Here is a 24209-nt window from a genome sequence, read left to right as displayed (position 1 = left end):
TGGAGGAAAGACGGCAGGAATTAGAGTAGAGGTAGAAAGACCTGGCAGAGGGATATTTCAGATGTGTAAACTGAAGTGGATAGGGCTGAAACCTGTATTCTCCAGTTTAATATTAGAATCACCCAGGAAGCGTTTTAAAAACTGAGCTCTGCAGCATCTGGTTGGGTCAGAGTAGTGGTGGTGGTAGGCGTCCCCAGGTGGTTCAGATGTGTGACCAGTGTTGGTAACCGCTCTAAGCCAGGGCAGAGGCAGTGGGGATGGCAAGGGAGGGTACTATGTCTGAAAGATGAGGTGAAATGGAGCAAATCTGGTGATCTGTTAGACAGGGCTGGGGAAATAGGGGAGAAGGAGGGATCTGAGGTGGTTCCAGTTTTGCAGCTTAGATTACGGGGCCTCTTTAAAAAAATTATTAACCCAATTTGTCCATTTCCTCAAACTGCATTTGCCCCACTAATTCTGTATAGACATCTCAAGATTCCTGAGAAGATGAATGTCTAATGAAGAAATGAAACAATCTATTGTTATAACCATTCAACAGGAAGAATGTGGTTACTCTAGAGGTGTCCTAACTGAAGGCTGCTTCTTAGGGCCGGTGTGTCCCTGGCCCCATTTGTACATTCTCTTCTGGTTGAGCCCCAGGACCACCTCCCCAAAGACTCCATGCGTCTACTTTCCTCTTCTCTCTGCAGCTGCCACCAACTCACACTCTCTCTTGGGAGTGTTCTTTCCAGGGGTTTGGCTTCAGAATGGGATGTCTTTGCCCTTTCTGTCCCAAAGACAATGATCATTTCCTTGATTGCCTCCGACCCCTCCAGGATGGTTTTGGTGACCCTCCTCTGTACAGTCGCAGGAAAATACCACTGTCTCATAGTATTGATTTCTTCATCTGCCTCTCCCAGTGGACTGGATGGTTTTCTTTAAGGAGCTTTTATTTATCTTTGTATCCCAATGCTGTATTACAGAGCCTGGCCTATAGTAGTTGCTCAATAAATGTTTGTTAGGTGAATTGAATGAAGCACATAGGCTGTTCTCATGAATTTAGTTGCTATTCAGTATTAGTAAAAAGGCAGGAGGTAACAAAGTTACCCAAGACCTAGAGATTGTACAAACTCCTACACACACATACACATACACATCAGGAAAAATGAGATAATTTAATGAAGCCTTAACCACAGAACATTTTTTACTAGAAATGTAGTTTTGTAACATTGAGACCTTCATTTCGGTAACCTTTCTCAGAGGGACTGAGGCTGGGAACTGTACTTAGGTGTGTTAGATTAGTGTATCCAGCTCACCTGGGGATCTTAACAGTGCAGATTCTGATTCAGCACATTTGGGTAGGGACCTGAGACTCAGCATTTACCACCAGCTCCCAGAGAAGCACAGGACACACTTTGAGCAGCAAGAGTGCTAGGGTAGCATGAACACAAAAACTAACCCCTTCACTTTTTTCAGATTAAGAAAACGAGGATCCCAGGGAGGTTTGGTGACAATAAGTCACAAATAATGAGTGTTAGAGGTGGGCCTGACACCCAGTCCACTCGCTCCCAGGGCAGTGGTTTTTTAAAATGTAAATTCTCATAATGTGGTCCTGGCAAATGATTTGTTAGACTAGTTTATTGTTTCTGACTTCTTCGGTTAACTTGGAAAATAGTTTCCAGGATTCCTGTTGGATTTCTCTCCTTTTGTTCCTGAGGACAGAGAGCTCTAAAAACTCTGCCATGGGACTCCCTGGTGGCGCAGTGGTTAAGAATCCGCCTGCCAATGCAGGGGACACGGGTTCGACCGCTGGTCCAGGAAGATCCCACACGCCGCGGAGCAACTAAGCCCGTGCACTACAACTACTGAGCCTGCGCTCTAGAGCCCGTGCTCCGCAACAAGAGAAGCCACTGCAATGAGAAGGCCGCGCACCACAACGGAGAGTAGCCCCTGCTCGCAGCAACTAGAGAAAGCGCGCGCACAGCAACGAAGACCCAGTGCAGCCAAAAAATAAATTAAATAAATAAATAAATATTTAAAAAGAAAACAAAAACAAAAAAGAACTCTGCCCTGTCTAGCAATTTGCAAACGATAACTGGAGCACACTTACTTTAACCCTTTCATGGTAGAAGTTAGGAATTTGAGATTCAGAGACATGCAACGATGTCAGGTGTATGAAGTCATCAAGAACAGTGGAGGTGCTCCATACAATATTACTGAATTCATTAATTTATTCATATGTCAGGCGCTCTGCTAGCTTCTGAATCTTCTCTGAAGTAAGGAGTTATATGTTTCATTTTCCTAGTGGGCCCATTTTTTCAAAATTAGTACAAAGGTAAACTTGAACCAACAGCCAAATGACCCAAGTCATAAATGCCAAATTATTGAAATCAATTCTAATCAGAATACAGCTATCACAACCAGGTTTCTTTGAGATCAAGTGGGGAGTTTCTGTCATGGGATTTTCTTTGAATACATATTTTTGAATTCATGTAAATGTGTACAAAATATGGTGAAAGGGTTTGAATATAAAATAGAGCAGTATGATACATTTCATGAAAAACTGCTAATTCAAAAGCAGTGGTTCGAAATCTGTTTTGGGGTTAATGGATTTTTGAAAGTCTGATGCAAGCTAAGGATCCTCTCCCCAGAAAAATGTTCATATGCATTTATGCCATAAAGTGTCTAATTTCAGGGAGACTATAGACCCTAGGTAAGAATCCCAGAAATAGAGAGATCCTTTCATTATTTGTTTTCTTGTGTTTCTGTATGATATTTAGGAGAAAAAAATGCAATGGAAGAAACAATGGAAGAGCTTTTTATCTGAGCTTGAAGTTTTACTGCTGTGAGTATATTGCTTTGGATTTCTCCACTTGTGCCTGGTTTTCATCTCTGTTCATCTTTGATTCTACAGCACAGAGCTTGGCATGGTTGGCATGTAATAAATGTGGGTTGGATGTTAGAACATCGGGTAGAATTTTGACATCTGCTTTAGTATATTCCTTGGAATACATTTTAAAGTAGACCATTTACATAATTCACTTGAACATATTTTAACAAGAAACTGTCACAAGGAAATGGGTTAAATCATGTGTGACTAACATGACTGAATGTAAACTAATTCTTAGAACTTTAGAATTGTATATATTTTACCATTTCCCCCCTTTCTTAGAGACATTCCAGTCAAGAAACTGTTTCATCAATATAAACCTCTTCTGGAAGAGAGTTTTAGGCAAAGAAATCAAGTGCTTTCGATGTGCACATTATTTTCTGGGAATTCATTCATGAACTTGAAAGTCCTTGGAGACAAACTAAAATGACTTCGTTTTCATATATATTCATATCTGCAGCTGTGCAACCTGTCTCACTGAAGGCCCCTAACCCTATAGAGTTCAGTCATCACCCTTTACAAACAGAAAATGTTCTTCTCAGATGTTTTCTAAACCAATACATGAATTGGGGGGAGAGAGGTATTCTCCTAAATCCTTCTCCGTTTATACCCAGGACCAGAAATCAAAATGTTAGAGGCTAAGTATAAACACTTAATATATCATTTAGTCAACAAAAAACTAAAACCAAAATTGTAATAAGGTTTTTATATTTAAACTTTATTTCTTTGCTTATGAATAAATAATAAGTTCAGACACTTCAAAATTCCAAAAGGGCAAAAGGGTAAGCCAAGAGATTTTCTTCCACTGTTCTCATCCAGCCACCCAGCTGATTTTCCCAAAGGCAACAGAATTATCAGTTTCCTGTATATCTTTTCAGAGATATTTTATGTGCAAGCATATATGTATTTTATTTTCTTACTTTCCTCTTCTCACACAAGAGGTAGCATGCATACATTGTTCACTTTGCTCATTTTAGTATTCCACTGTGTGCCGTGCTGTAATGTAATCAACCGGTTTCCTACTGATGGATGTTTAGATTTCTCCTAATCTTTTACTTAAGAAAAAAATGCTGCAACAAGAAACCTTTTATATATGTTATTTCAGACCTGTTGGAAAACTTATCTAAGTTTTAATATCGCTTAGAAAACTAAGAAAGCTTCACATAAATAAAATTATAGGGTCAAATGGTTGTATGTGTTACATGTTACCACATTGCCCTCCAGTAGAAGCTGTATGGATTTACACTTATACCAGTCATATGTTAGAGTGCCTGGTTCCCCATATTCTTGATAACATAGCGTTTATTCTTTTAGTTTTTTCTGATGTGCTAAGTGGAAATGGTTTCTCAGTGTAGTTTAAATTTCTTTTTCTATGATGAATGAATCTTTTCATATATTGAGATGTATTTCCTTTTCCATGAAATATCTGTTAATGTTTTTTGCCCATTTTTTTATTAGGCTGTTGGGTTTTTTCTTAATGGTTTGTAAGAGCATTTTATATATTAGAGAAAATTAGCCCTATTTTTATGTTACAAGATACAAATAATTTTTTACCACATTTTCATTTGTCTTTGCTTATTCTAGTTTTGGCCATGTGAAAACAGTTTTCATGTAGTTGAATTTAATCTATACTTTCTCTTATGGATTCTGGGTTTTATATTATCGTTTAAAAGGCCTTCCCCACTGAGAGGTTTTAAAATAATTATGCAATTTTTTCCAAGTGCTTTTATATTTTCATTTTTTACATTTGTATATCTGATCCATTTGGATTTATTCTGCTGACGCATTTATGTATTACTTTAGAGAGAATTAACAACTCTATGACATTGAATATTCCTGGTGTGCCATCATTATCATTTATATTGCTAATATTTCTTTAGTTTTAGGCCCTATACCAGGTACTTCACATGTATTAATTCTGTAATCCTCACAACAATCCTGTGAGGTGAGTCCTGCTATTATCCCCATTTTGTAGATGAGGAAACTGAGGCAGAGCATACTTTTTTTTTTTTTTAACAAGATCCAGTTTATTTCCTGAATCATACTCAATCTCCCTCTTCTCAGACATTTGCTAGTAAATAGGTCAGAGGCAGGCTTCTCCTCATAGAACATACTGTCTGGAGTGGGTTTAGGGGAGAAGTGCACAGGCAAACAGGCCATTTCAGTAAGTTAAATAATAAGACAAGCAAGTACAGAGCACTGAGGGAGGAGGAAATGCTAATTTGGGGAGGCGGGTGGGCGGCAGAGTAGGTGTCTTGGAAAAAGTAACGTCTAAGCTGAGACCTGAGGATGAGTTTTTTTTGTTTAATATTAAGGGAACTACTTAAGGGATTGTATTATGTGTTTATGTATGTATACTTACGCACACACACACATTGCCTTTCTTGAGGAAGAAGGAATAGAGGGAGGCAGAAGGTATATATATATATATATATATATATATATATATATATATATATACACACACACACACACATGCACACACACACGTGTGTTTTATAGGTAAGTTTTGCTACTGAAGAAATGTGTACTGCTGTGGCCTCTCCCGTTGCGGAGCACAGGCTCCGGACGCGCAGGCTCAGCGGCCATGGCTCACGGGCGCCCAGCCGCTCCGCGGCATGTGGGATCCTCCCGGACCGGGGCAGGAACCCGTGTCCCCTGCATCGGCAGGCGGACTCTCAACCACTGCGCCACCAGGGCAGCCCTATAATAGGGTTTTATATATAACACCATTTATGGAAAAATAGCTTTATTTATTTTAATATCACCGGGCATGCCTAAGACATAGGAGGTGTGCCATAAATAATTGTTGAATTGAGCTGAGTTCACGGTATGTGTGGTGAATTTCACATGTTTTATATTTCATAGCTGTTACTGGGTTCCATTGGTTTTCACAGTGATGACACATGCCCTCAAGAAATAAGAGTTTTTTAAAAAAAGAACCTGAAAAATATATACGATACTGACACAGAATTCTGGGATTTAAAAATCAGTGATATGTTTTTCAGCATCAAACTTTACTAGTCACATGGATTTCAGGTAACCATACAAGCTTTCTGAAGGCACTGGATGTCTCTTAACTGTGTGACTGGGGCCTAGTACAGCACTTGACATGGTAGCATTCAGTAAATGGATGAATGAAAACAGTCTTCCGAACTCTTCTATTTTGGAGATTTTAGTTACACATGTATACCTGAAGCAATGAAATGGATAATTTCAGTTGTATTATCTTTAATAAATAAGTTATATTGGGTTTCATGTTGATAAAAATAAGTTAATATCAAATATTGTTTTCTATTTGTTGTAAAGTTCCCCAAACCCCAAATCTTAAGAGCTCTTTACTTTCTTAAGATGTCTGTCTTATATTTGGATATTGGCTAATATCTGTCAGAACGCTTTAGACCAATTTGGAAGGCAAATCTGTATCATGTGTCCATTGAAATTCCTTCTCTCTTGGCCAAATTTATATTCTGCTTTATACCTATTCCCCAGCCCACCCTACCATCCCCAAAACAGTGTTATTCATTTCCTATTTGAATAAACAGTTTGATGGATTTAAAAAATCTTTTGTTTCAAGGTTCCAACATCCAAACATATTGGAGTTGGCTGCATATTTTACAGAGAGTGAGAAGTTTTGCCTGGTTTATCCGTATATGAGAAATGGATCACTTTTTGACAGATTACAGTGTGTAGTAAGTTATATCTATTACTCTGCCTGATACTCTGACCCTCTAAAGCCCTGAGGCAGCTGCTGAAATACTTGAGCTATTGTGTGTTGTGCAACATGGTGGCCAGAAGAGTTGCTGGGTCCTTACTCCTCATTGATACCATGTCTCAAATGAGTTTACATCAACTACCCTTATTTCTCAGATAATTTTTATTTGCATAACTTTACGCAAAGTACCATTCAGTACAAAGGATAGACATAAAAGTGATAGACACCTCAAAGAGAAGGAACGAGGTTGAATAAATGCCATGGTTTCTCTTTTGTGATGTTTCTGAAAGATACGTTTTAAAAACTGATTCCAAATTGATTAAATTTCAATTAAGATGAGAATAAAAACGGATTATTTTCAGTTACCCACACTGTTGTCTGTTGTGCCGCAGTAATTTTAAAATCTTGTTTAGTGAACTCTTCAACATCTTATTAGCCATATTTCAATTAAGATAATATTAAAATTATTGGGTATTTCCATTGCCTATAAAGGGGCCTAGAACCAGCGTTGGTAGTAGAGGGAAACCTATTTTGAATTAAAAATAAGTTACGGTAAACTACAATGTTCATTTACCCCCTCTCGCCACCTCCTCATTAGCGTTCATTGGTTTTTACTCAGAAAATACAACCAAACCAACTACTGTTGTCTTTTCAGGGTGACACAGCCCCACTCTCTTGGCACATTCGAATCAGTATATTAATAGGAACAACCAAAGCCGTTCAGTACTTGCACAACACGGAACCGTGCTCCGTCATCTGTGGCAGTATATCAAGGTAAATTATCCCAGAGCTGTAGGTTACAGCTGAAGGCCCCTTTCATCATCATGGATGAGTCGGACTTCACCCTATCTTCTGTCTGTAGTTTCCCTGGTGTGTGTGTAACGTGTTAAGAAATCTCACTGAAGTATTTAAAAATCTTACCTTTTAACGAAAACATGTCTACCTAATTTTAAAGGCTGCACTTATATTGCCAATCGGAGAGTTTGTATTATCTTTGGGAATTATTAATGAACAGTGTAGGATAGACAGTTTTGTGTATTTTATTAATTATACCGCACAGCAAACTGTGAAATGAACCTGTATTCATCTCACTTCTTTAAAAAAAGAAACTGAGGTCTCAGGAAAGGTTAAGTAGCTTATACAGGGACTCCTCACAAGATGACAGTAGTGATGGGCAATTTAAATCCTTCCTCCTTGAGTCTCCAGCCTCCTGCCATGCCGCTGAGCCCGCTGCCTCCTAGCTGTAGGTACTCACCTGTGACAAGCTGAGCGACAATCCCAGTGTTCATTTTTGAGACACGTGAGAAGATTAGAAGCAACATCTTCCGTCTTTTTTCTTCTTCAGCAGACGTAAAGGATGATTCAGACAGAGTATGCCCTGTAGCAAACCCCCCCACCGCACCCCGCTGTGCATTTTTCCTGTGTGCCCTTCATCATGAACCTGTCTCAAAGTAGGTAAATACACCTTTGCTGAATAGCAGAGGAGACTGAATTTAAAAGCCTCTGCCTCTTGTGAACCATCACCTAGTATCTTGGGAAAAGCTTTAAGTGCGCCTTCAAGTTGAACCAAAGAGGAACTGATTGCTTACTTTGTTTTTCTGGTGCAGTGAATTTCGTATAAAAAGACTCTAGATTTTGTTTTGTCCTGCGGGAGTGGTGGGGGTGGGGTGGAGGGGACACAACCCGTAGGCGTCTGCTCCTGTCTCAGTGTGGCAGTTCATCAACTGCCCGTGGAATCAGTGTAAAATTTGTGCGCCCTCATGGGGCCCGGGACAGAGATGGACAGTGAAAGTCTCAGCGGTCGGTGGAACCAACCACTAGGTTCCACCTAGTGGAACCTCCCTCTTCCACTCAGCTCTCAGCCAGCTCAGCACTGTAGGTGCTTAAATATATGTTCTAACTGGGTAGATAGATAAATAAATACCTGGAATTTTGCTATACATATTCTTTCTTTGGTTTAAAGTGGCTTGAACTTTTTTTTTTTTTTTTTTTTGTGTGCGGCGAGCCTCTCACTGTTGCGGCCTCTCCCGTTGCGGAGCACAGGCTCCGGACGCGCAGGCTCAGCGGCCATGGCTCACGGGCCCAGCCGCTCCGCAGCATGTGGGATCTTCCCGGACCGGGGCACGAACCTGTGTCCGTGCATCGGCAGGCGGACTGTCAACCACTGCGCCACTAGGGAAGCCCTGAACTTATTTTTAATCCCATGAAGTAATCCATTAATTTTAAACATTTTCCTTTTGTGTGACTGATTCATTACCTCCTTTCCTGAAAGCGGAGCTTGATAGGAAAGAGGGATGAGAAGGGAGACAGTGTGGAGGTCCTGGTACTTGATGGGAGAGGGGGACAAGGAAGGCCACCGACCAGAGCAAAGGGAACATCAGGATCCCGGCTCTGCCTGAGTCACAAGGCTTTCCCACAGCTGACACTGGGCAGGGAGATTTGCATGTGCCCCTCCAGCACGCCTCTCCTGCTTTTAGGTCGGAGCACAGGCTGTGACCCTCATTTCTGCTTTCTCGTGATTGGCAAGTGTCTTCAGGCAAGTTCCCAGGAAGTAGGCTCAGAGGCAGAGATTTGCCTGCAGGGGGATTTTTTGAGAATGCTCTCGGGAATAACAAAAGTAAGGGAAGGAGGAGGAAGACAGAATTGGGCGGTTGGAGAAGCTGCGCTGGGATATGGAAGTAGAGGCCTCGGCAGATGCCACGGGCACTGCTGAAGTTGGGGTGGCCCTTAGAAACTATCCCCAAATGAGGCAAGGTGCTTGGGTTTTGTCATCCCTGCATCCAGCCAGCCCTGAGTGGGGCTGTATTGGGGTGAGGCAGCTCCCTTCTCCCACTAGCAATTCCCAGGTTGGGGCTCAGCTGGGAGCCCTCAGCAGCCACGCCTGCCTGTTGGGGACCGAGTGCCTCCCTGGATCGGGAAGGAAGGATGGGGCCACACCACTGCAGCCGCCACAGTTAGGGAGGAAGTCGGCTGCATGGCACTCTGCAAAATGTGACCAAATGATTTTCTTTTTCTTGTACTTTCCTCCCCACCTTCTTGCCATCCTGTCCTCTTAGTTCATTATCCACAATTGTTTAAATCAGAGAGCTCTGGTTTAAGAAGCTGGCTTTAAAATGCGATTCTGAGCCAACTGCTTGACTCCTCTACGCCTCAGGTTTTTTCCTGCGAAGTGCTAATAAGAGAATAATAGCTTCTACCCCTTAGGGTTAAATGGCAGAAAGTCTTTCCGGTGCTTGGCAAAGAGGATGCACTCACTAAATGGTGGCTCCTGTTATAATGGTCAAGAAGCGGTAGGAGTAGCAGAGGCAGAGGCTAAGAGATATTCTGGCCGGTCAGCCTTTTTACTTATCACCCTTTTACTTATTGTCTTGGTCCGTTTGGGCTGCTGTAACAGAAATACTGTAAATTGAGTGGCTTATACACAGTACACATTTATTTCTCATAGTTCTGGAGGCTGGGAAATCCAAGATCATGGCCCTGGCCGATTCTGTGTCCCGTGAGAGCTCACAGATGGCCGTCTTTTCTCTGGTGGAAGGTGTGAGGGGTCTCTCTGGGGTCTCTTTTATGAGGGCACTAATCCCATTCATGAGGGGAGCCGTTATGACCTAATCACCTCCCAAAGGCCCCACCTCCTAATACCGTCACATTGAGGGTTAGGATTTCAACATAGGAATTAAGGGGGGACACAAATATTCAGTCCATAGCCCTTACCTCTATCATCAATTTATTGCGTTTGAAAAGTGGACCTACAAACTAAGTTCTCTTTTAATAAAAATCTTTTCTGTGTTAGCACATGTTTATTGAACATTTTGCAAATCACATTCATTTTAGTTCACAAATATTTATGGAACATCTGCTGTGTGCAGAGCATTGTCTTAGACCACAGTTGGGGGAAGACATTGACCATCGTAGTCTTGACCTGGAAGCTTCAACCTGGTGATCAGATCGATAGTGAAAACACAGAAAATATATGGTGTGACACTATATATGCCTAATGTGTGGTTGGTCTGAGAAGGCTAATTCTAATTAGGTAGTTCCAAGCCAAATCTTTGAGGAAATGGTCATTGTCAGTGGATTGGTTGAAAGAAGGGAAGAGAATATTCCTGGTGGAGGCATAATTTATTCAAGGGAACAGAGTAAAGAAATGCTGGGTGTATAATGAAATCAAGACAAGTTAGTTGAGGGACTTCCCTGGTGGTCCATTGGCCAAGACTCCGCACTCCCAATGCAGGGGACCTGGGTTTGATCCCTGGTCAGGGAACTAGATCCCACGTGCCACAACTAAAGATCTCGCATGCCGCAACTAACACCGGCACAGCCAAATAAATAAATAAACACTTAAAAAAAAAAAAGACAAGTTGGTTGATTGGAGAGGAAAGGATGAGATTGGAGAATAATGAAAGCTAAGACTGGAGAAAAATAAGGAAAACTGTGGGGAGAGGGCTGGATGGAGCTTTGAACACTTCCTAGGCTGAGGACCTGGGTTTGATAAGCTAGGCTCTTACAAGGGACTCTGAGGCTTCTTCTCTCTGGGGTATAGGTGGGAACAGAAAGGTTCTGAAGTCTCTTAGGTGGTCTCACAATTTAAAAGGAGGCTATATCTTTCAGACCAGTATCCCAGGTGTTTGTCTGGATGTGCTGAGCTATAAAATCACTTAAATAACACAGAGTGCTCAGCAGGTAATATTGATACGAGTAGCAAAAGAGATCTGATCGGAGAAAGGTAGAATTTCATGGAAGAGGCAGGATTGAGCTGGAAGTGAAGCTAGCAGCGTATTTTATTTTATTTTTTGTTGGTGAAGGGGCTGCTGCAGATTGTTGCCTTTCTGGGTTTTCCAGAGGGTTCAAGGGCTCAACCATAACCGTCTATAGATTACACCCACCCAGTCATGTGTCAAGGTGTGGAATTCTGGGGCTCTGGGCATTGATTTGAGAATTGTGGTTTCACAAGGGTTCATCAGTGTGTCCCCGTCTGTTCAGAGCAATTCAGCCCCCTCCACGGCCACGGAACTCTTGGCCTTTCTGCTGAGGCTGCCGGCAAAGGTGTTAATTAGTGCCAACTATAACAGTAGACTTTCCCCCGTTCCTTTGGTGATGTGCACACCTGTTCTCTAGGAACTGGAATGAGACCAGCTCATTTCATTCAGGGCACTGAACATCTGTCAGATGGTAATGACATTCAGTCCCCTGCAGTCTTGACCAAACGTGAATTGGCTGACCTAGATCACCCTCCTGAATCTCTTTTATTTTTATTTTTTTTAACATCTTTATTGGGTTATATAATTGCTTTACAATGGTGTGTTAGTTTCTGCTTTATAACAAAGTGAATCAGTTATACTTATACATATGTTCCCGTATCTCTTCCCGCTTGCTGAATCTCTTTTAAATGAATCCTTTACTCCGTTTTAAACTTGGGCCTCCCCGATTCTTGGTCCCACTGTGTACAGCCTTGTGCTTTCAGGGACGTCTGAAATCCCTACTATTCGGCCTTTGTCATATTAATTTTCTTATTCTTTGCGAGGAAAGGCAGCTTCTTGAAGAGATGTCATTTTATGGCACAGCCCTGATAATTGGCTCAAAAAAGGACATCTCAGTATGTGTTAAAACAGTGACCTTTTCTGTGAGTAAGTCAGGGCTCTGTTTTTGTTGAAGTGAGAAATGGAAAACCTTTCTTTTCTTTTCTGCACTTGGGCCTCAGACTGATGACTCACCGAAGGTTTATCGTACATCATTTGACATTATTAAATATTGTTTTTAATAGTATGCGATAACATACAGTGTACATAAAGAGACAGTGCAAAAAGCCAAATTGAAATAGTAAGCAGTACACAATTATAACCTTGTAGAACTACAACTTCAGGAATTAAAAAAAAAGATTAAAAGTGGAGCATACCAAAATATCAATAAGGCTTTAATTAGATGGAGAGACTATGGCTTTTCATTTAATGGCTTATTTTTTACTTCTACTGGACATTAAATTCTTATTTAAGGATTATGTCTACTCTTATAATAAAAATAAAATTTATTAGAAACATAATAACTCAGCATCAGACCGTTCTATCTCAAACCAGGGAATCAGAAATTTCAAGAAGGAGTCTCTAGTTGCTGAATGATATCCCAAAATTTCTTTTCATTCTCTGTAATTAATTCTGTCTGCAAAGAAGCTTGATCATCTCACACCTTCGTTGTTTTAAAAATAGTTTAAAAAATGAAGATTGTAAGGTTATCCTTCAGCAGCCTGGTGCCCAAAGTACGAGCAGCACCTTCTGTCTGGGAAACATGAAACGCTGTCACGGGGGTGACGTGGAAAGAGCACAGGAAGTCTGGGTTCGAGTCCAGGCCCTGCCCCCCACTCTCAGGCCACAGTTTTCTCACTTGTACATCAGAGCCAAGTGGGATAATCTCGAGTTGGACCTCTTCTTGCTTTCAAATTCTGTGCCATTTCACCTGCTTGTTTTTGTACTGTGCTCTGTACTTACAAATCTAGGGGTTGTGGCTGGAGAATGACATGACACCACATTTTCTTAGATCTTGGCCAAGCTTTCCCCTGATCAGTTTCCGAGTGAGGGTGAGCTCAGATATGTTTCAGGAGGCACCTCCAGACACCTGCTCACCCTAGAGCAGGTTAGGGAGAGTTCTGACTTGCCTGTTTTCCAGAAACGCCCCTCCCCAGTCTTTTCCCTGTCCCTCCCCCTTTCCAGCACCCACCCCAGTGATCTCATTGCTGCCCCTGTCTCTTGTCACTGCCTAAGGGTGTGGCCTTTGGGGTCTCCCAGGTCTCAGTACAAACGCCAGCTTTACTACTTTCCAGCGGTGGGACCGTGGGTAAATGACTCAATTCCTTGAGGCTCAGTCTCCTTATGTGGAACTAGAGCCACTGTACTTCTTCCCAGGGTTGTGAGGATGAAATAAGATTATCTCTGTGAAGCACAGCCCAGGGTTTGGCAGTGAGTTTAGTTCCTCCCACCTAATGGAGACTCAGGTATCTCATCTGACCTGTCCTTGGACCCCTGCACAGCACATTGTTAGACCTCTATTTGGGTGCAGCTCTAATTATTAGAACTTCCTCTGCGCTGCACCAAAATGTGACTCGCCCATTAGCCGTTATTTTGGCACCGGAATGATCTATATACAACTAAAGAGAAGAAGGGATAAAATTAATTTCCTTTCTGCCTTGTAATCAACAGTTTCTTGATCTTTTACGAATAGCTGAATCAAGAGATGTTTCTTTCAGTTAACTATAGTGAATCGAGAGGACACCGGACAGGGAAGTAGGAGGGCTAGGCTTTAGTGTAAGCTGTTTTGCATAGAATGAGTCATTTCAACCAGCTGGGCCTCATTTACCTCATCTGAAAACAAGTGGTTATACTTTTAGCAGCGCTGACAAATCTGTTTCGTCTCACATTCCATCTTTGATTGGTTGGTAATGACTTCCCGTGTGCCTTGTCGAAAGGGAATCTGGGGTGGGTGGCTCTGAACTCAGTTAGTGATGTCTGCCAAGAACGTGGGAGGATGTTTTGGCCACATTTGGGCCACATACCTGCCCTATGCCCAGTGGTCTAAGGCTGCTTACGGTTTCAAATTCTCTTAATTTACAAACTGATTAGATGATCAGATGTTTACTTGGTATCTTCTATAGATTCAGCATTATGCTTCTGTAAACAGCAGACGCTGGTCTCGGAGGGAGTGCCAAATCGAAGAGGGCAGGGTGTACAGTAGGAACTTGGAGAAAGGAGGGCCGCTGGAGTTCAGAGCAGTCGAGTGGAAACTCCATGGAGGAGGTGAATCAAGCCGCATAGTGGATTTGGATGACAATAAGTGGGAGGGAGTACTTTGCAGGTAAGGGGAGCAGCATAAAGAAGGCCCCCAGACAGCAGTAAGCCCAGTCTATCCTGACTGCACTGCTAAGTGTCAGTACCTTCAGCGTGGCTGATAGGCTGCAGACGTATTAGGGAGCTCAGTGAAAGCCAGGGGACTGAGTTTACGCATCGTTTGGTCTTATCAAGTTCGTTGGTTTGACAGAGGAGAAAGCTGAGACTTCCAGAGGTTAGTAACCTGCCTCAGTCACATATCTGTAGATGGGTTGAGGAGGTGGGTTCCACGCTTGTGTGGGTCCAACAGTCATGCTCTTATTAGGTAATTAAGCCTTTCTAGCTGGGACTCCTGGGAGCATGTCGGGTTCATCAGCAGAGGCAGGGAGATGGGACAGGAGAGGAGAACATAATTAGTACGTGCAAATTTGGAAATGTTGACCTTGGACTCCTAGTGAAAACGGCAGCAGGCGGCCGACTTTGTGGGGGGAGATTAGGCCTGGTGGTCTGCATTCGGAATCTTTGCCTTGTGCAAGCAGAGAGGGAGAGTAAATGAAATGGTCTTTGAAGGAAGACACTGTCAAGGACACAGCTGCAGAATACCAAGGATGAAGCCGAGACCACATTTCAAAGGTATTTTCAAGAAGTCTGCTGGTTTAGTTACCCTCAAAATGTCTTAGTAATTTGAACTCTGCAAAGAGAATGTTATAAAAACAAAATCCATTTCCAGATGGTGGAATTTGAGGAGGAAAAGGATTGAAAGAAAAGAATCCTAAAGAGTTGAAGTCTCTGTTCTTGGCGAAAGACCCTCACATTTTTATTGGGGAAAACGAAGAAGTGTTTGAATTACGGGATCACATAAAAGCATCTGAAGGCAGTAAACCTTCTTGTTATTTCCATCTTATTCCTTAGCGAGCTTAACTGTTTTCACATTTATGAATGATTTTAAATTGAAATGCATTTTACCCCTGGCATTTTTCATCCCAGACATTCATTCTTGTTAATGTTGCCAAAGTGAGGAGATAATCTTGGGGAACATTTCTAATGTTTCCTACAAGATCATGTTCTCTTATGGTATGGCCGTGTGTCTCCTGCCAAGTGAAACAGTCTTTCATACAAGGGAGGTGGTCTAGGAAAGAAAGGAAGGAAGAAGCCATCTGCTTAAAAATGAATTTTTAAAAAATGGACATTGATCAAATATATATGGCCTAGTAAGTACGTAGGGAATTTCCTTTGTGAGGGACTAGAAAGACTGAGTAGTTGGGAAGGAGGGTGGGCAGCCACACATGGGCTCCTTCATTGTGACTGTGTCACCCTTGCCCATGGGCCCAAGCTCCTCCTGCCTTTACCGCAAGACCTGATGTGTGTGGCGAGGCCACTGGACTCCAGCTCAGCGTTCCGCAGGGACCGAAAATGCAGGGAATGCAAATGTTTGTTTGATTGATGGTTTAATTAACCAGTCTCCTCCCAGTCTGATGACACCCCCCCTCCCCCGCCAAAAAAAAACCTACTTTTGTTTTTCAGAGACATTTTAGATATAGCAATTTTCTTCAGATTTTTCCTATTTCCCCCCCGGTGCCTGCCTTCTTCTAAAATATCCAAATATGTTTGTTTTTTCTAAGGAATGCCAAAACAAATATTACGTAAATTAAAATTTTCCCTATTTTATTTACCAATATTGTCTCTAAACCCCAGTGTTCATTTATTTATAAGGAATACATACATGCATGTGCACATACATACCAAACAGTATGTATATTTTTCTCTCCATGGTCTTAAAATATCTGGGAATATTAGTTTAGTCAGGTTCTTCCAGAAGTTCTCTGGAACTATTTTGAAACACAACTGATGCCTGGAAACTGATTAACCCAAGGGTGTTCAGATCTCCAGGGCTATCCTGCAACCCTCTGTACCTTTGTTACATCAAATTGGTGTCCTTGAACTTTTAGAGACACCTAACCAAGTTCTGTAGGATTTTAAGGTAAGGTGGTGGGTATAGGCTGGACAGTGGCCAGACTACATCCTTGAAAGCATGTTTCGAGGCTCTCCCTGTGCATCAGGCACTCTGCTTATGTTTTCTCATTTAGTCCTTGTAACAATCCTGTGAGGTAAGCATCATCAGATCTTTTTACCTACAAGGAAGTTGAGGCTCAGGGAAGTTGTGCTAGTTTGGTCAGAGACGAAATTTCACATTTAAAGGAGGAAGACCCCTTATCGTCTGGGCCTAGGACTCACAAGACACCAATAAAGCAAGAACAAGCCATAATACTGTCTCTGAGTGCTGCCTAGGTCAATGGGAAAGAAAGGGAAAGCTGTATAATCCAAGAGGGGCATTAAGGGTTTCAGCTTCGCATCATTTGAGGCCAGATACACTGCATGCTGAAGTGGGAGAGGGTGTGTATGCCTTTTTCCAGTAATCTGCAGGTTGTCGGAGAAACTGGGTCTTCCCTCATCTGGTGAGGGGTGTCTTAGTGTTGCAACAGCAGTGACACAGACAGCAAGCTGTCCTGTTGCCTCAGGCTGTCATGGAGAGCCAGTTGGGTGCTCTCTATCTCTGGGGCCAATTAAGTGAAGTCTAGACTTTTCCTGAGAGTTGCCAGGTATCCAGGGACTGGGCTACAGAGCACAAACAACTCCCCCTAAAATCAAAATATAGATACAGATTTTTAAAAACCAGTCATGCGCTTACATGTCAAACATATTTGCACTTAAATTCAGATCCTGCGTTACAATCTAGGTGTATCATCTTGCTTTATATTTAAGGCCCAAGGGCTTCAGCTTTAAATTAGGAGACAACGTGAGCCGAAGGTACCCAAAAAGAGTTGTCCTAGAGACCCCTAGCAATAGAGAGATGAAGTAACATCCCCAGAATCAGAATACAAATTCACCACTTTGTGTGGGATTTTCCCCATCACCTTAATGTACCACTACTAGTCCTTCTGCTAGAAGAGTTATCTAGAGAGGTGGTGGTCTCTCTGCTACAGTAAGTAGCCTTGTGGGAGAGAAGAGAAGAAATAGGTGGTAGAAGCACTAAATTGAAGGCGTGGGCCATTGGATGTTTCTCATCTGTTTGTTGCATTCTGTTGTTACATGATTTTAGTTATTTTATGTTGTCTTTGTTTTGTTAGTCTGTTTTTACTCCTGTAGGGTGAATGCATTCAGTTGACCTGCAAGGTAGCTGAAGGCACCTTATGTTTGAACATTCTATTTGAGGTTGAAGGAGGGGAAAGAATTCAGGTACAATTGATTGTTGAAGGGCCTTTTGCAGTTCCCACTTTCCTAAAAGAGAACATCCTTCTTCCTCAGCTACCATTAACCTTTATTTAGAACAGAGTAAATCACTGGACTCAAAATTTATGTTGTACACTAAAGTCTGCTGGTAAACGATTTGTCTTTACACTTTCATTATTCAAAGTGTAAATGCAGTGCCCTAGAACAATTTCACATTCTTATTGATGGCTTCTCACTGACCCAAAGTCCTCTGTGTAACCCAAAGTCCTTTATTGTGTAACGCTGTGTAATGCTGTGGTTACCCAGCTCACCTCTGCCTAACTCTTACAGAAGCATGAGTCACCAGTTGCTGAAAACTTCCCCAGTTTTTCTGAGGATCAAATAAATGGATTAGATTATGAGTGGTGGTGTTTCTTTTCTTCCTTTTGTACTTAGAAAAGACCTATTCTTCAGGGATTCTGTTTCACCAGTTCAGCTTTTTGCATTCTCTTTTAAGTTATGGTTTTATACCATCTTCAAGGCTAGGGTGAAGGAAGAAGAGGGTGAGATGTTTGACCTTGAAGATCTGGCATTCAGATCTTTGCTGTCCTCCTCTTATGCTGAAATAAAGCGGGGTGGGGGGCAGTGGTAGGGCAGGGGGGCAGAAGCTTGGGTCCTGGTAATGAGAGTTAATGAAACTCTCTGCCCACCTCACCTCCTGGCACACCTGGCAAACTCCTGCATTAAATACCCCGGGACTCTGAAATGATCAGGGCATCTCTGGAAGCCCCTGCCTTGATCTGAACAAGTGAAGTGTACACCTATGGAAGAAGTCATTAAGAGCTAAATGTCTGTTCTTATCTAGAGCTGGGTTGAAGGTAGGATCTGGCTCTAATGTATTCCTCATATTCAGAGGTTCAGGATAGCTACCGCTGTTCTCCAGCTGAGAAAGTGGAAGACCAGGTAAGGAGTAACATAGATGGTGCTGTGTGAGACCCCATCTGACCTCAGAAGCTGCCAGGTTTGAAATATCTGGGGGAGAAAAGACCAGGCAAGGAGAATAATGAGGACTGTGCTTACTGACACAAGTCTAGAGAGCCAGGCCTTCTCTGACTTTCTCCTTGTAGGTACAAGGATCACGCAACAGGTAAAGGCCCTCAGCTTATGGACAAGGTGGGCTCTTTGGACCTTGAAACTCTCCTGCCACCTTTAGAGGAGGGAGAGTGAAATAAAGTTTAGAGCACACCTTTCTCTATCCTTAAAGGGCCTTGGGGAGTCCCATCATTTTGTCTGTTGTCAACTCAGTCCTAGACAAAGTCTGGACTAGAATTCTCAAGACATTAGCATCAAGTCCTCTAAATAGAACTAGGACTCAATACTCTGAATCATAATAAGACCTGTAGTTCAGACCTTAGAACTAGGGTCTGCCTGTGGGCCTACTTGTATAGGGACAGCAAGAATTTCTAGAACTTTCATAAGATCCAATATTTGTTCTAGACTAAGAATTTCTTCTTCGTATCCTATAGCTATTATCACTTTTACTACAAATATCCCATGTGGCATTTTGGATGGGCAGGCCTACTGGTGGAAGCTTTGGTTTCAGGGGATGAAAAGCAAGCTCTAGAAAGCCCTAAGTAAAGTGGAAAAGTAGATGGCTTTCTCACGATCCACCCGCTTCTTTTATCAGTATCCATCTGCTGTCTTATGAGGGGTTGCTAATCTTCATCTCAGCTACCGGTATTGAGCATTACTGTACGCCAGGCTATTTATCTGCCTCATATCAGTTCTGTGAGTTCTATTTTTTTCCTCATTTCACATGTGAGGAAAGATGACATTGAGGCTTACAGGGTGATGTAACCCACCGGCAGTCACAGAGCCAGGAAGAGGCAGAGCTGGGACTTGCTCCCAGGTGTGTGCCCTGTGAAAAGCTTATCATTTCCCACCCCTGCTAAGACCACCCTTCAGAGATAAAAGAATCTGCTGCTTATTCTCAGCTAAGATGTTAAGTGACTTTTGAGGTGTTTATGTGCCAAGCAGCTAAAACTGACTCTGAGCACTTTGCCTTTGCCTCTGCAGATATTTATATTTTAAAAAAGACTCAAAGACAAAAAATCCATAGAGGTGGAACAACGGAATAGTGTTATTAGGAAGGCAGGGGCTACCAAAGATTCCTCAAATTACTGCAAAGCAGCAGCTCTAAGCCGAGCATTCCACAACACAGCCCTGTGCACATCAGACACTTAATTATAATCTGATTAAAACTCAGTTAATGGTCTCATTACATGCATGTAAGAAGAACACAAGGAAAGCTGCTTTGGTTAACTTTAGTTTCTCCTGTTGACAAAGCATCAGCCTTATCCACCAACTCCATATACGTGCCTGTAAATTTGAAATGCCTGCTGTTCCTAGGTCAGGATTTTGGTTTAGGTTTTATACAACACTTGGATTTATACTTTAAGAAAAATGAGAAAATGTCCTTTAAAAAGTTCATGGAAAATAACATACGGCTTTACTTGGAATTGATCAGATATAATGGTGAGCGTGTCCTGTTTTCGAAATACCTTTATGATGTGTTTGTCTTGTTTGCCCTTGATCACAATTTCAGTGCGAACATACTTCTGGATGATCAGTTTCAACCCAAACTAACTGATTTTGCCATGGCACACATCCGACCCCACCTAGAACCTCAGAGCTCTGTCCTAAGCATGACCAGCAGCAGCAGTAAGCATTTGTGGTACATGCCAGAAGAGTACATCAGACAGGGCAAGCTTTCTGTTAAAACAGACGTCTACAGCTTTGGAATTGTAAGTACCAACTACCAGTTAACAAAGTAGAAGAGTTTGTTGCCAAGAATACACTAAATTCCAAGAATTATTTTAAAGGCTTTAGCTTTTAGACCTATTGATTTTCTGTTACTCATTGTCTTATACATTAATTTTGTGTAATCAATCAAGTAATGAAATGTAAATTCATTAATTAGAATGAACTGTATTCAGCATTGAGGTTAATAGTCACAACTAATTATGTGTATATATTTAATATTTGTAATATTTTAATAATATTTATAATAATTTAGTAATTATTACTATGTGTATAATATTAATGTTATGTAGCTGACTTTCTATATGTTCCTTGTAGGTAATAATGGAAGTTCTGACAGGTTGTAAAGTGGTGTTAGATGAGCCAAAGCATATCCAGCTGGTAAGAATTGTCTTCATCTCTGTGCCCATTTCTTGGTCACTTTCCGGATAGATTCTGAGCTCTCAGTGATGAGTTTGTCTCCTTTTCTTCCTAGAGGGATCTCCTTATAGAATTGCTGGAGAAGAGAGGCCTCGATTCATGTATCTCATTTCTAGATAAGAAAGTACATCCCTGTCCTCGGAATTTTTCTGCCAAGCTGTTCTCTTTGGCAGGCCAGTGTGCGGCAACACGGGCAAAATTAAGACCCTCGATGGATGAAGTACGTATACCCGTGGTTTTATTAAAAACTGAGTCCATGGAACCATGGAAAATCTAAATTAGATAAATTGTGTATCTATGTGAATATCAATGAGACAAATGCAGCTCTCAACAGAGAATTCTCACCTAATAGATAGCTTTTCCAGATCAGAAAGTCATATCGTTTGGTACTCTGAAAGAGGGAATTACTGGGTGGGACCAGGGCAACCACAAAAAATTTAATGAAAAGACATGTGACTAATTTGGAGAGAATATTTTATTCAACGTTCGTGAAGAGATCTGGTCCATTAAGAATGAAGCATACGGGAATTCCCTGGTGGTCCAGTGGTTAGGACTCAGCGCTTTCACTGCCAGGGCCTGGGTTCAAACCCTGGTTGGGGAACTAAGATTCCACATGCTGCGTGGTGTGGCCAAATTTTTTAAAAAATGCATCATGTATTTCCCTTATTGATTTTTAAATTTACTCATCTGTCCATCAATTTAATCATCTAGACATTTATTTGTTTACAATAAACAAATATTTAGTACCTGCTTTGCACGTACCAGACTTTGGACTAGGTGCTGGTGATACAACAGTGATCAAGATACTGAATTGCTGCCCTTCAGCTCACAGTTCAAAGGGAGAGTCAGATCTATAAACATGAAGTTTCGGTACCAGAAGATAAGCGCAATGATAGATGGGAGCGTAGAGTCAGAATACGTCCCAGCCTATGAAGTCAAGGAAGCTTCTTGATGGAGGCGATAGCTGAGCTATGATCTGAAGAACAGGTTGGATTTAGGTATTAAAGATGGAAGGACATTCCAGGGAGAGAATCTACACCTGCAAAGGCTCAGAGGTACAGTGGATTCCTTGGCACCAAGACTGCAGATTGTCTAGCACCATGGAAGTGGGATGGTGGAGAGCAAAAGCTGGACGTGTTTAAAATAATAGGAGGTTCCAGGTGATCGAGGGACATGAATTCCATTTTAGGAATTTGGATTCCATCCTAAGTCTATTGTAGAGCCATGGAAGGATTTTAAACAAGGAGTTGACATAATCAGAATATAAAGACCATTGGCCTGGGAGTCAGGAGAGCTGTGTTCTAGGCCTGACACCACAAGTAAGAGCTGTGCGACCTGCAATCTTGGGCCCGGAAAGGAGCTTTGAGATACATAGTGGAGGGAACGTGAAATTGGGAGCCAGAAGACGTGGGGTCAGGCAACAGGTCTGCTCCTTACTGGCTAGCGATAGTGATTCCGTTTTCTGAGCCTCAGCCTTTTCATCTATAAAGTGAGGATATTAATGTTTGTGCAGGTTAAATGAGGTGAAGTGTGTGAAAACACTTTGTAAATTATAAAGCTCTCTATATGTATTTTTTAAATTACGTGTGTGTGTAAATGTATGTTATTTTATATCAGGTTAATGGTTCTCAATTCAGCTGCATATGCAAAGCTTGTAAAATACAGATCCCTGGGCCCCCATGTCCATATTTTTTGAATGACCATCTTTAGGTTGGGGCTAGGGGATCTGTTTTTTAAGAAAGCTTCCCTAGGTAGTCTGGCATTTGAGAACTATAGATTGGGTTCACCATCCCCTGACCCCTTCCAATCCTCCACATATTAAGGCTGAAGTAAAAAATGATAAGAGATTCATCTAAGGTCACAAAGTAGTTGGTGGCAAATCTAGGCATAAAGTCAGGTCTCTTGATAATCAATTTCTTTTCTACTTTGCTTCAAGTCACTTAATTTATTAACATGAAGGAGTTTAGCTAATCTTTAATTTCTTTGCATTTCAAATTCTATAGTTGAATTTATTTCATGAAAATAAGAGAATATTCCTTAATAGGTAGACAGAAAAAAAAGGTAAAAGGAGAGGTTATTCAGACTTCACCCAATGTGTGTTGGCTTCTTGGTTAATCAGGTCCTAACTGTTCTTGAAAGTACTCAAGCCAGCTTGTATTTTGCGGAAGATCCTCCCACATCCTTGAAGTCCTTCAGGAGTCCTTCTCCTCTGTTCTTCGATAATGTACCAAGTATTCCAGTGGAAGATGATGAAAACCAGAATAATCCATCGCTGCCTCCTGATAAAGGTTGGAGAAAAGGGAGAGTGACTCAGAAAACTCCCTTTGAATGCAGCCAGTCTGAGGTTACATTCCTGGGCTTTGACAGAAAGACAGGGAGCGGGAGGATTGAGGGCCCTAGCAATGTGCCCAGTTCCGCTTGTGAAGAAAGTTTGTCTCCAAAGCATGCAGCTCCATCCCAGGATTTGGGGGCCTCTGGTGTGAATATGGACCCTTCTGCGGAAGTTCCAGGGCATTCCTACAGGAGCATGCCAGTGGAGGCTAGCTGTTCCTCTGAATTTTCCTGGAATGAATGTGAACAGTCCAAAAAGGCTTCAGTTTCACCAGAAGATAAAGAAAGCAAGTATTGCTGTGGCACCTGAGTACAGGTCTCATCTTGGGAAGACATTGTCTTTATCGGTAGCGCCAAGAGGACGATTGATGGTGAATTTGGGTAATGCAGATCAATGATCGGAACAATTCTATTCCATTCCTTCCAACTTGTAGAACAGAGTGGCTTAAAGTTTTGTTTTAGCACGATCATTGCCTCATGATCAAACCTGGACTAAATTAGAACCATTCAGAATTACTTAAGATTGTAGACTCTGACTTCAGACAAACGAAACAATCAAAACCTACCAAAATGGAAGTGGATTCCAGTGTCTTCTCCCTCAGCATCCACGTGACTCCTCAGAGCCTCCAGTCTGCCAAGTACATTCAGTTCAGTTGGATTCCATTGTTTTGGTTTAGCTTGCTTGCGAAGGTCGTCAGAAATGTCTAACTTGTAAATGTTAATAGATACCATACCTTTTTAAAGAATTGCCTTTTTGCTTATTTCAATCAACTCTTAGTATATTTCTGTTCATCTCTGTCAAGTCTGCCTATCTGAACATGAGCCATGACGTGCCCAAGATCTGTATTTCTGTATTTAAACTCTTAAGATAGTTTATCTCATATAATATTGACTATTATTACAATTTCTTTTACATAGAGACTATTATATCCTGAATAGAATGTATGAAATTTTAATCAAGTCATTTTTGTTCCAAGAAAATGGCTGGTCATAAAGGCCTAGGTCAGTTTTTTCTTTGATTCCAACTCTGTGC

General features: G+C 41.7%; 1 protein-coding gene across 1 annotated transcript in view; it reads left to right on the top strand.

Annotated features, from left to right (window-relative positions):
* IRAK3 (interleukin 1 receptor associated kinase 3) overlaps nt 1-23922 on the top strand; it is a 62525-nt gene extending 38603 nt beyond the window's left edge. Inside the window, exons 6-12 of the mRNA XM_024736547.1 lie at nt 2760-2824; nt 6447-6561; nt 7240-7358; nt 20211-20409; nt 20744-20806; nt 20901-21065; nt 22965-23922. Coding sequence (XP_024592315.1) covers nt 2760-2824; nt 6447-6561; nt 7240-7358; nt 20211-20409; nt 20744-20806; nt 20901-21065; nt 22965-23486 — 1248 coding nt within the window. The 3' untranslated portion in view covers nt 23487-23922. The remainder of the gene's footprint in view (nt 1-2759; nt 2825-6446; nt 6562-7239; nt 7359-20210; nt 20410-20743; nt 20807-20900; nt 21066-22964) is intronic.
* Nucleotides 23923-24209: the final 287 nt, after the last annotated feature.

Source organism: Neophocaena asiaeorientalis, unplaced genomic scaffold, assembly GCF_003031525.2.
Source record: "Neophocaena asiaeorientalis asiaeorientalis breed wild unplaced genomic scaffold, Neophocaena_asiaeorientalis_V1.1 scaffold134, whole genome shotgun sequence".
Lineage (NCBI taxonomy): Eukaryota > Metazoa > Chordata > Mammalia > Artiodactyla > Phocoenidae > Neophocaena > Neophocaena asiaeorientalis.
Note: the sequence above shows the minus strand (reverse complement) of the source record. Positions and strands in the feature narration are given on the sequence as shown.